Below are 13,838 nucleotides of genomic sequence, written 5' to 3' on the forward strand. Positions count from 1 at the left end.
TTTTTTTTTTTTTTTTTCATATTTATCAATCAATATTTTTTAATAATAACATAGATTTAGATTTAAAACAATTGCGTGAGAGAAAAAATATATCTAAATGTATACAAATTTTATTAGCTAAAATTAAAGCTCGAGGGAAAAAAGAATTGGTACCACTATTCGTTTTATAATGAGGGACTAAAAATAAATCTGAATTACGTGTAATAAGATATGGAATTCGAAAGCTAATTTCAGACAACAATTCTGGACACACAATATTGAAATTAATAAGATCATAGACAAACATAATATCAGTTAATTTTCGTCTAAGTGAAAGAGAAACAAGGCCAATATAATCTTGAGTTAGATGGAGAGAGTCCCTAGATAATGGAATATTTGACAAGTATGAAATCCTTTTTAAAAATTTATATTGTACATTGTCCAAATCATTTATATATGTCAAGTATTTGCATGACCAGATTACGGAGCCGAAATCAAGATTGGATCTAACTAAAGATGTATACAAGGTTTTTAAGCATAACGGATTTTTAAAATCTTTAGTATTTCTATTAATAAAGCCTAACATCTTAAACGATTTATTAATTATCATATTATGGTTCGTTTTAAAAGAAAGATCACTTTCAAAATAAATACCAAGATCTTTGATTACATTTACTCTAGTGAGAGAACACAATTCAATATTATAGTTAAAAAAGATAGGATTTTTTTTACGTGTAAATGTTATCGTATGACATTTATCAATATTTAATGGTAATAAATTTAATTTACTCCATAAATGAAATTTATTAAGATTATGTTGAAGAGATTCAGCATCACTTGAAGAATTAACTGTACAGAAAATCTTCGCATCATCCGCAAATAATAAAATGTTTATAGAACCATCAAGGACTAGTGGGAGATCATTAATAAAAATTAAAAATAGTAAAGGGCCTAAATGGCTGCCCTGAGGAACACCTGATAAGACAGGATAGTCATCAGAAACGTAAGACATAATTTTAACTACTTGAGTACGATCAGAAAGATACGAAAATAACCATTGTAAAAAGTTCCCACCTATACCAAGACTTTTTAATTTATGATATAGTAAATTATGATTCACCTTATCAAACGCCTTTTGAAAGTCCGTATAAATAGTATCCACTTGGAAGCCTTGATCAAGAGCTTTTACAAGATAATTATGATATAATAATAAATTAGTTTGAATCGAATGTTTTGGTACAAATCCATGTTGAGAAAAGCTTATATTATTGCACAGTAAATTTGATAATTTTTTTGAGATAATTGCTTCAAACATTTTTGGCAAAATTGACATTTTCGAAACTGGCCTATAGTTTTTCACATTTTGTTTGTCACCTGATTTATGTATAGGAGAAATAAAAGATTTTTTCCAACAAAGAGGAAATGTTCCACTGGACAGAGACAAATTAAATAAATAATACAAAGGTTTAACGAGAGTTTGACAACACATTTTCAAAAAAATTGTAGGAATTCCATCGGGTCCAATACTTGCCTTGTCATTAAGTGAACCAATATAATCTATAATTTCGTGTTCATGAATAATAAATGAATTCAAATTAAAATTATGAAACTGATTATAAAATAAATCATTATTGTAATCGTCTGTTATATTAGTTGTGCTAGTTGTGTATACTGATGAAAAATATTTAGCAAATAACCCAATGGTATCATTCATATTATTCGCAGAATTATTGTCCAAAAATACTGAAAGGGGAATATTAGAACGATTAGATCTCAAAGATTTAATATAATTCCAAAACGACTTCGGGTTGGTATTAATATTATTTTCAATTTTTAACAAATGATTTGCATGAATTTGAGAAGACAATTTTTTACAATTACTACGTAAGTTAGAAAAAAATATGTAATCTGAATGTGAATTAGTAATTTTATATTTTTTATGTGCCTGTTTTTTTAGTTTAATTAAATTTCTCAAAATAGGATTGGACCGATATAAACTACGCGAATCATAATGATTTAATTTAATTTTAGGAACAAACATATCAAACGAGTGGGATATAATTTCATTTAGTTTAAGAACCGCTAAATCGACATTAAGATTTATCAAATTAGACATTAGATCAATGCTATTAAGAAACAGATTAACATCATTATAATTACATGCATTAAAATTAAAAACAACTGGACATGATGTTTCGGAAAGAAATTCAGGTGTAGAAATGGATAAAATAAAATCCAATGGTGGGTGATAAGAGTCAATTAACGGTGTAAGTGAACTACCTAGACGTATGCAATCAACGCAATTATTAGTCATAATTAAATCTAAGATATCAAACCGCTCATTAAGGATACTATTAACTTGTTTTAAATTCAAATAATTAATAAATGAACTGATTATAACATTCGAATTGGGATCATTAATTTGGGTATAATCAGTACAAGAGAAACCAGAAACATTATAATCACCAATAATAAGTATATTCACTATTGAATGAACAAGAATAATATTCTCCACTAACTCACAGTGTTTAATATATATATCTTTATGGGTATTGGGAGGAATATAAACACAGCCTAACAATAATTTAACATTATTATAATTAACTAATACAAATACCTGATCAATGCCACCGATATTATCAATAACAATACGTCTGCATTCCAAATTATCTCTGATGGCCAACAACACACCACCTCCTCTACAAACACGAGTACCAATTCTATCAGCTCTAAAAATATTGAAATTAATAATACCAAGTTCTACATCATTAATAGTATCATTTAACCAAGTTTCGGATAAAAATAAAAAATCACAGTTTAAATTATTAACAGAATTACGAAAAAATTGAAGTTTCGTCCTGAGACCTCTTACATTTTGATACATAACATTTATTTTAAAAAATTTTGAGATTGTTGAGGTTGAGAATGAGTAGAGATGACATCCGATTTTTTAACAATATTAGGGGTACCATGAACAAACTTGATCGTTAAATCCATTTCACCTTTTGAAGTACGTTGATTTAATTCTTCACGTAATTTCTTCATAGCCTCTCTTTGATACAGGGTCCGATCAGTACTTATGTTAATCGATGATAGTGATGAATTGCATTGTGATAACTTGCGTTTATTCTTAATAATATCAAATACATCAGACTTAGAATCAAAGATGACTTTAATTGGACGTGATTTACCCGATTGCGAACGACCGATGCGAATAACTTTCTTAGGAATAATAGACGAATCAACCAAAATAGTTTTAATGACGTTATTTATTTGTGCCAGGTCAAATGAAATACGATCATCCAACCGGTTTGAATCACATTCTTCAATATTATAGAATAATAAATTATTAGCGCAGCGATTACGCTCATTAATTTCATTAAAAATAAATTCATTAGAAAAATGCACAGATGACGTATTACTGGAATCAGAATTAAAATTCATATTTTTTAAATTTTCCACTTCAACTAATAATTTTTTTATCAACAGCTTCAATTCCGGTAATTCTTTAAGACCTTGATCACAGCTTTCACAAAAATATTTAAGAGACCTATTTTTTAAAGCCAGACACTTAACTTCAGTTGAAGAGAGTCCCGTGCATTTAGGATGAGCAGATAAAGTACAACTATCGCATTTGACAGGAATATCCAGCTCTGCGAATTGAATATTACAAATATTACAAACAACTCCAGTCATGATGAAAATAATTAGAAACAATTTAAATATTGCGAAGAGTGAAATTGATAAATTAGAAAAAGATAACGCACAGAGTAAAGTACAGCACAACCATACAGCTCAACAGTCTGATGATATTCGAAGAGCTCTTAGCCGATGCGTCGAAAACTACTCGCAGTTTCGTTGTGAGGCTTGACAACTTAATTATTGGATGGTGGGGAAGATAGAAAACATATTCGGGTGGATTTAAATCTTGACACACCTTTTTCATGTGGCCCATTTTCAAATATTCCTCCATGAAATTTATATATTGCCTCTTCAGTTCTTCATCCTTCTGAAGCCTTCGCTCAACACTCAGGAATCTAGTGGTGGCCATTTCTAGCGTGCTTCCAAGTTTACATTTTTCAGGTTTCAATGGAAGTCGTAGCACAAACCGGCCCGTCTCGTCTCGATTCGCGGTTTCCTCAAAATGCTTTAGAGCTCTCTGCTCTTCAATGCATTTCTTATTGGACTTGGATGATGCTCCGTATGCCTCAAGCTCATCCTTACATAAAATTCTAAATTTGTCCTCACGTGCTTGTCCAATAGAGCATGTAGCTAAAAGCGAGGTAGTGCCAATTTCTCCTGTTACTACCCAACCAAACTTTGAATCTTGCAAGCAGACACCTCTAGCTGGCAACCGAACTCTTTTTGGCTCGAATAGATCGAAGAATGTTCCACCGCCGATGAGTAGGTCAACCTTTCCCGAAACGTCAAAGAAAGGATCAGCCAGCTCCGGTCTCAGGTCTTCTGGTATGTCCCATCCGCTTGCTGGTTTTGGACAATTAGGTAAGCAATCAACCACTACTGGCAATACATGACAAACCAAATCTACTTCAAACTGTTTTACACGAGATGTTACTTTAACAGATATACAAGAGACTGATTGTATCTGACCGGCTCCAATTCCACTTACCGGCACCATTGTTTTATGACGTGGAAGTTGCAACAACTTGGCGAAATTTTTGGACACAAAATTCATTTGCGATCCGTTATCCAGTATAACGCGACATTTCCTTAATTGACCGTTGTTGTCTGTAACCAGGACAGATGCTGTGGAAAGGAATACATGACCTCCTCCTGCTGTGGCAAGGGCTGCTATGTTACTTGAGTGTTGCGCTGATGTAGTAGGAGTGTTATCGCCAAATTGGTCGTTATTCCCGTTGTTGCTGGCGATAGTCGTATGCTTCTCATGATGCAGGAGCGTGTTGTGCTTCTGTTTACATTTTAAGCACGTATACTTTGATCTACAATTTTCCGAAGCATGAAATGGTGCTAAGCAGTTGAAACATAGCTGGGACGCCCTCACCATGTTTAGACGTTCCGATACCGAAAGGCCTTTGAATTGCTCACACATGAACAGCCTATGACTCTCGGAACAACAAGGACATGGACGTGCCGACTTGGTATTTGCAGAAATGAGTGCCCTTTTTGTTGCACTGTTCAATGTAGTCTTCTTAGAGCCTGAACCCTTTGCTTGAACTTCACAACTACTTTCCCACGTCGACGTGCAAGCTTCTGAAGTTTCTATAGCAGTGCAACGACTTGCTATAAATATTTCCAAGTCCGAATATTTCGGGAGCCTCGAGTTGCGCTGATGCAATTGCCATCCATGCGCCGTACTCCTGTCTAATCGGCTAGTGACGATTGTAATGAGCCAGGCATCCCACTGGTCCACAGGCTGACCCATCGATCTTAATGCTGCAACATGAGTGGAAACTGTAGAATATAGTCCTTGTAAAGTGGAAGGTCTTGATTCTTCTACTCTAGGGCAGTCGAGGATGGAGCGGATATGAGATTGCACCACAAGACTATGATTATCGTATCGTTGAATAAGCTGACAGATGATCGCTTCGTAATTTCCATCGCTGACTGGAATTGAACGGACGAGCTCCAAAGCTTGACCTTCCAAACATGATCGCAAATAGAAAAATTTCTGTGCTGCGGTGTAACTATCGTCGTTATGAACCATCGCTCGAAATACATCAAAAAATGAAGCCCATTCTTGGATGTTACCGCTGAATTTTGGAAGCGGAATAGGTGGTAACTGATGTCGATGGGTACTCATAGCTGCAAATGAAGCATAGACTGCTGTTGAATTATGAGGCCTTTCCAAGCTAGTTAGTTCCTGAATCTGAGACCTAATTGCAAAATAATCTTGCTCAAAATTTTCCCTTTCTACCTCAGAAGCCTCTTCCTCCCCAACAAGCAACTCTATCTGCGACTGTACGTCATCAAATTTTCGGTTGATTTGTGGCAGCTCTTCTTGCCTAAACTCGAGTAACGATACGGCCTGCTGCGTTGGATCAAACTTGGTTACAAATGTACGAATACGTGTGAGAGAAGCCTTTATTACACCCCTTTTTCTCTTTAAATCAGTTAGAGCCTTCTGCTCATTCTCATCCAGCACCATATTGCTTAGAATAGTAAAAATGTATTGGAAAAGATATTGGAATAATAAATAATTGAATGCCTTTCAATATTAAATATATATATAAAGACTACGGTTCAGTAATGCAACACTAAATATATATAATGTCATACTAATTAAAATACCACAGAAATATAGGACTAAATAATTGATATAAATTATATGCAAATAAAATAAGATAGCGTTGTATCACGTCGAGGTCACCAAAATGTTTGAGCCGGGAACGCTACAATAATAGAGCGTGTTGCCCGGTCGCCAGAAATAATTCGCGCTCACACCGACCGACCTGTGTACGTGTGTATCTCTGTATAGCGACTCAATAGAGGTGGACGGGGTCGCCGAGCAAAACTAAAGAGTGCCAGTGTGTGGTGGGTGTGTAGATGTATATGTATGTAGGGTGTGTGTTTGAACTAATAGTTGATAATAAAATAATGATAACACGACTGTTGGTAACTAAAGTTGCATGAGTTGCTGTATATTTTACAAAAATAATAATAATATCAAAAATAACGAAAAGTATAAAAACATATGTAATAATATTATACCTAGCCCTTCTGGCCTAGCCGATAAAGGTACAGAATAAAATATAATATGAACGCTCAGGCCTTATGGTAAAGCAGAAACAAGGTATAATATAAATATGGCCCTTGTGGCGCAACAGAATAATAATATATATATATATGTCCTTACGACCAATACGCAGAATATAAAAATAATAATATTATAGCAACATAGCTGTGTAAAATATAATAATAAATGGCTCTTCTGGCCTAATAGAATGGATACAATATAATAGTATTAATAATATATAATAACTCACAGTTTGTCGGTGATCTGCTGGCCAGCCGATACCTATAATAACTATAATAATAATGATGGATGCAAAATATATAATAAATAACAATAAGAAACGGCACACACAACGAGCCGAAATAATAATATTATAATTTCAATAAAAAATGGCGATTTGCGCCACGACAATGACAATAATAAAAATGGCAATTAGCGCCTTACAAATAAAAATATAGTGGCGATTCGCGCACGCAAATAATGAAATATATAATAAATCAAAATAATGCACTCGGCGATTAGCGCCTAGAAATATTACAAAATCGAGGCTATTTGAGCCGTTGAAAACGTAATAGTAAACTATGACGATTTGCGCCCGTGAATATAATTATTTTTCGCGTTGACTGCGTTTAACGGACTAACGAACTGGTGACGGATTACGGCGGCCGTATTACAAAGATTGCGCAGCCGGTGCGGCGGCGGCGGCGGCGGTAATTAACTTATAATCTATATAATGTTATATAATAATTCACAATCACAATTGATACAAAAATAAAAACAATTATATGCGACGGTGTGTGTGTGTGTGTGTCGGTCGTTGCGGTGTGCCTACGGCTCGTCTACCGTCGTGGCGGCGACATATAGTTATGTTATAAAAACAATTTATTTTTGTCTATCTTTCTTTCTATTGATAGAATGATAATGAGTTTGCGCTCCAATATTAATTTATTTTTGACATTGTTATTCTCAATTTTGCTAATGTGTTTAATTACTTTGGTTTAACTGAACCTTTTTTTTTGAGTTTAAATTAAAAACCACAAAATGAGAAAAAGAACTATTCAAATGGTCAATATGACTAGTTCCTCAACACATTGTAAACCAGGTAATATTACAAATAATACAATAAATTATAATAATAACAAATTAAATTAATATTTTTATTTTTTATTTTATTTTACAATACGGGACGAACCCTTTAATACATGAATATAATAGTATAATAATAATAGTTTTAATAGTTTATGGAAACGTGGCTCAATATCAGAGAGAGAATGAAGGGTCAGTGTTGGCAATGCTCATAAGACGGATGATCGGTGAGTTAAGATAGTAGTTTGAGGAAGAGAAAGGTATATGAAATGCAACAGATGATCGTGTACAGCGAGAGGGGACCTTAAATGAGACACGGGATAGTAATTCAGGACTATCAATTTTAGATGAAAGAAGATTGGATAGAAATGTCAGGTTAGCTGAATGACGACGATCGGTGAGGCTTTCTAAGGAAAAGAGGCGTTGGATTGGCATGTAATCGTGAGGTGGACAGACTATCTTTAGTTTGTAAGCAGCTTGACGGAGGAATTTTCTTTGAACCCTTTCTATCATGTTACGTGCGGGAGCGGTGGACGGGTCCCAGAGGACGGAACCATACTCAAGGATGGGGCGGACTAGGGAGCAGAAAAGAGTTTTTAGAGGGGAGAGCAAGTGGAAGTCAGAAGAGACACGGTTTATGAAACCAAGCAGTTTAAGAGCCTTACAACATATTATCTGGATATGCATATTAGGGCACAGGTTCCGTGTGAGAGTAAATCCTAAATCCTTAACATAATTATTACAGGTTGTTAAGGCGGTATTGTTTACCGTGTAAATATGTTCGATTACAGCATTAATACGACTAAAAGTCATTACTGAACATTTAGCTATAGTAAGAGCTAGCCCCAAAGATTCACCCCACGCAACTAATCGCTGAAGGTCGTTTTGAAGAAGGCGACAGTCAGAGATGGATTTTATGCGGAGAAAGATTTTCATATCATCAGCAAAGATAAGAAGTTTGGCATGCTGGAGGACGGAGACCGCTGAGTTTACGAATAGGGCAAACAGGAGTGGAGAAAGAACAGCACCTTGTGGTACACCTGAGGAGGGAGTAAAGCGGTCCGAAGAAGTGAAATCAACAGTTACCCATTGGATCCTATTTGTAATGAATGAGCGAAACCAGGAAAGTAATGGTTCACCGATTCCTATGGAGTCTAGAGTAGACATAAGATGATTGTGATCAACACGATCGAAAGCCTTGGAGAAATCTGTGTAGATTACATCTACTTGGCAGCTATCGCGAAAAGAATCATATATATATGAATGTAGACTAAGGTTACAAGTAAGAGTTGATCTACCAGGACGGAAGCCATGCTGCTCATCAATTAGGATATGATTCAAGGAAGAACGATTTTTAAATCACATTTAACATTGATAATACTTTGTAATATAGTCATAAAATAATAATAGTAAAAATAATAATACAACTTAAGCTCCTTTGTCTTGAATATATTAATGGTGAAAAAGAATTAGATATTTTTTTAATTGCAATAGCAAATATATACGATAATTTATTACCTCTTTTTAAACAATTTTTTTAAAATATTATTAAAAACTTTTAGATGATATAGTGTAATACACAATTCCTATAACTAAAGATATAATTATTATATATAACGCAACATATTATTTTTATTATTATTTTATTACTGTGTTATAAAGTATTATTGATATTAAATGATATTAAAACGTGATTCAAAAAACAACAATATAATGAATTTAAATAAAAAAAATTATATGATTATTAATTATACATTTTTATGATTTTTTTTTATTTGGATATTTTGTCCCATATATTGATTATTTTATCCCTGGATATTTTATCTGTTGGATATTTTAGTACAGGATATTTTTTCCTTGAATATTTTGTCCTTGATTCCAAAAAAACAGTGCATTATTTACTATACACATTTTACATGCATGATAAATGTGACACGGCCCCAGCGCCTCATCACTCTCTCTCAACCGTGTACACACTGCCACTCTGGCCTAAAGGGGGAATATCGAGATTTAATGAATAATTCGCGGTGGCCCAGTGTTACGCGTGGGTCGCGGGTTCAAATCCCGTACCGTGCAATTTTTTCATTAATTTCTCGATATCTCTCCCAAGACCGGCCACATCACCTGTGGTCGCGTCAAACGATAATAGATAATTTCCATAAGTTTATAAAAAATAAAAATATAAAAAGTTGGTAGTACATTATATTTTCAAAAATAAAATAATTCAGAAGAATGAGAACTATAACTTACCTTATTTTAATTTTTATAGCACTTCACAAATCACAATAACTTTTATGAAAACTAAAACAAGTAACAACCGAAAGTACACAATTCAAGCGCGACGCAACGTTCGATTTATTTGAAACTCGTTGACCGCCACGGGGTTTTTCACTGCGTTACTTAAATTTGCTATGAGATCTAATACTAAATCTCAACTAATTACTAAAAGTTTGTTGTGAGATTTCATAATAAATCTCACTTATAAGAATATTATAATAATGAGATCTCATTTTAAATCTCAATTAACGTTATTTTCTCATCGGATTTTAGTTGTACAGTGTTACCACTTTTAATTGGTGTTTGTAGCATGAAAATACCCATATAATAGTTTTTTTTTATCAATATTTTAAAATCATTAATAAAGAAATGTTTGATACTGTTGTTATTGTTAACTGTTTATACTTTTTACTTAATTGACTTTGATACTACTAAAATATCACCATCAAAATTGAATATTTAAAGTGTTTTTGCAGTAGTTGTTGTTGAAAGTTAACGGGCTTTCACTTTTTTATATAATTTGTTGCAAAATAAAAAAATGAATGAAGAAAATATAGTAGAAATGCTAGATTCTTCATTTGATTTTAGCTCTGATGACATTGATAATGACCCCAATTGGGATGATGAAAATGCTGAAATAATGTCTACAAGTAAGTTATTTTACCTTAAGAGGACGCCACACCAGTAATTTTCAGTGGTAAAAACACATTTTCGCAGTCTGAGTATAACTCGCTTAATTTAGGCTTTAGAGTCAAAACACCTATAACAAAATTAAAAGATGACAATATTAAGGAGGGCAAGACGGTGAGCTTTTTTTAAAAAACTAAACATTTTAACAGTTAAAGGTCATTTAAAAATGTTGAAATTTACGGTATTTCTAAACGATATATTGAACTTAATATTGGGAATAATTGAAAAAACGCACCGTCTTGCCCTCCGGAATATTGTTATGATATAATTTTATAATAGGTATTTAGACTGTAAAACCTAAAGCAAGCGAGTTATACTCAGACAACGTAAACATATTTAACCCTTTCCGTCACCCTGTCCTCTATAGAGGACACTTGATTTCCATAAGCTTTATAGACAAATATGATATGGAACTGTGTTCAGTCATAGTGTACTCTCTAGAGGACAAGTATATATTTCTTATTTGCCCGGTTGCTTCGCCTATTATTATCTTCATTATCTGAATTTTTAGTATTAATCTGCGTTATTCCTGGACAAGTAAACATGCTATTATTATACATTTTTGTTTTGTCATTTATCCTAATCGTTATCGCTTTTTAGTATTGTTGATTATTTTTATAAATAATATATGTATTTCTGAATTCAATCTATGCGTTAGATATTAAAAATTTTTATTCGATCGAACGTTATCGTGCGTTATGTACGTGTACTCCGTAAAGGACATTGTGACGCTCCGGTAACTCCGATAACTGTTTTATATTTTTTTAAAGTTGTATAAATATAATAAATATGATTCGTCAAGATCGCCTTAAATTATTAGACGATGATATTTTAAATATACTTGAAAATGGAGATGACTCCGACATCGAGGAATTTGCTAACGACGATGATTTGGGAAATAATTATTGTCACGAGGATTTAAAATTACTTGAAGGTAATTTATATTTTATACTAAATTATGTTACTTTTTACTACATTCTGTAATATTTTATTTCATACAATTTTCAATTTTAATACTTATGGTTTCTTTTTATTGTCAGACTTTTTAACTAATAATGAAGATTTTGATGATATGGGTGAAAATATTGAAGTCGAAATCGACGAAAACGCAGTTGAAGAAAATATAGTAGATAATATTCAAAATGTTGTTCCTACTTCCTCCGTGTCATCTAGCGACTATTTCACCCAACAAGATTTGACTGACAAAAAAAATGTTACTTGGATTCGTGGTGAATACATAACTCTACCTTTTGATATTTTTGAACCACATCTAAATATAACTTTCGACTTGTCTTCTCCACTTCAATTGTTCAGTAATTATTTTTCAGACGAATTATTAGAAACCGCTGTTTTTAACACAAATTTATACGCTGTTCGTAATAATGTACCAAACTTTCCTCCTACTACAGTAGCAGAATTGAAAACGTTTATAGGCATAAATATTTTGATGGGAAATCTTGGTTTACCACGAGTGCGTATGTACTGGGAGCCAAAATTCGCCGTCCCATTAATTTCGGAAAATATGACTTCAAATAGATTTTTTAAATTGAGAAATAATTTACATTTTATAATCGATAAAGACCCGAATACTAATGATAGATTTTGGAAGGTGAGGCCTTTATATGAAGCTATACGAAAATATTGTACTAGTTTACAGCTAGAATCAACATTCAGTGTTGATGAACAAATGGTCCCTTTTAAGGGACAATTAAATGTAAAACAATATATTAAAAACAAACCAACCAAATGGGGCGTAAAATTATTTTGTTTATGTGGAATATCAGGAATGATTTATGATTTTATAATTTATCAAGGATCTACCACGGAAATTAGGCCAGAATATTCTCAATTTGGACAAAGTGCATCTTTAGTAATGCAGTTATCCGAAAGAATTAATGTGCCCAACTGTACATTATTTTTCGATAACTATTTCAGTACATTTTGGCTGTTTGAATGGTTGAAAAATCGAAATATTTATGCTGCCGGTACAATTAGAGTTGATAGGTTTATGAAACCCCCATTTACTACCGATAAAGAAATTAAAAAACACCACAGTAGAGGCTACATGGAAAATTTAATTTGTAATACGTCTGGAGTGGTGTTAACAAAATGGTATGATAATTCAAGTGTAGTTCTGGCTTCAAATTTTTGTGGTATAGGACAAGTTGACCAATGTCGACGTTATGACAAAAAAAATAAAAAATATGTAGACGTTCAAAGACCGGAAGTTGTAGCCCGTTATAATGAAGGAATGGGTGGAGTAGACAAATGTGATCACTTAATATCGTTGTACAGAATTTTTATAAGGTCAAAAAAGTGGACTTTACGCCTCATAACTCATGGAATTGATATAGCTGCAGTGAATTCATGGATTGAGTATAAAAAAGAAGCAAAATCTTTAGGACTTCACGAAAAAAAAATCCTAGATCTTATACACTTTAGACAGTACTTGGCTGAAGCGTTAATTTTATCAGGTAAACCTGTTACAAAAAAAAGAGGTCGTCCTGGTAATAGTTCGTCCACATCTATTTCACCTACATCAACACCAAAAACTAAACAGCAACGACCAATTAATGATGTGCGATTTGATGATATAGGACATACACCAGTATTCCTGGATAAGAAAGAGGCTGGAAGATGTAAGAATTTTGGTTGTAAATCTAAAACGTATGTAAGCTGTAAAAAATGTAGTGTCAACTTATGTATAGCACGTAAGCAAAATTGTTTTGAATCATTTCATTCTAAATAAAAAATAGTTTTAAATATAATTTTGACTTTAAACCATGTAATGTTTTAATTTTAAACTTTTATTTTAATTCCATAGATTATTATTTAATAATTTGATAAATGTTTCTTAATAAAGCATATCTAAATTCATAAGAATCCAAATGATGTAGTATTTTTTGTATTATTTAACATAGATACCTTTACGTCATCTTGTCCTGTTGAGAGGACACATTATATCTCAGGATCAGCCTGTCCAAACAATTTGGGACCAACTTTAAAAAACTTTTAAAATTAAGCTTAATTCAAATTAGTTGAAAAAAAAATTTTTTTTCTTTAAATATAAATATATGACGGAAAGGGTTAA

The 13,838-nt window shown here is 32.8% G+C and overlaps 2 protein-coding genes across 2 annotated transcripts; one reads left to right on the forward strand and one right to left on the reverse strand.

Moving 5' to 3' along the window:
- Window positions 1-3,727: 3,727 nt before the first annotated feature.
- Window positions 3,728-6,106, reverse strand: LOC111038802. The gene has a single exon (XM_022322038.1). It carries the CDS (start codon window positions 6,104-6,106, stop codon window positions 3,728-3,730), a length of 2,379 nt encoding a protein of 792 aa, XP_022177730.1.
- A 4,987-nt stretch (window positions 6,107-11,093) lies between these two features.
- On the forward strand, window positions 11,094-13,817 carry LOC111038813 (piggyBac transposable element-derived protein 3-like). Its single transcript, XM_022322050.1, has 2 exons — window positions 11,094-11,681; window positions 11,788-13,817. Exons 1-2 carry the CDS (start codon window positions 11,537-11,539, stop codon window positions 13,494-13,496), a joined length of 1,854 nt encoding a protein of 617 aa, XP_022177742.1. The 5' UTR covers window positions 11,094-11,536; the 3' UTR covers window positions 13,497-13,817.
- Window positions 13,818-13,838: the final 21 nt, after the last annotated feature.

The sequence above is a fragment of the Myzus persicae genome, unplaced genomic scaffold (assembly GCF_001856785.1).
Source record: "Myzus persicae strain clone G006 unplaced genomic scaffold, MPER_G0061.0, whole genome shotgun sequence".
NCBI classification, from domain to species: domain Eukaryota; kingdom Metazoa; phylum Arthropoda; class Insecta; order Hemiptera; family Aphididae; genus Myzus; species Myzus persicae.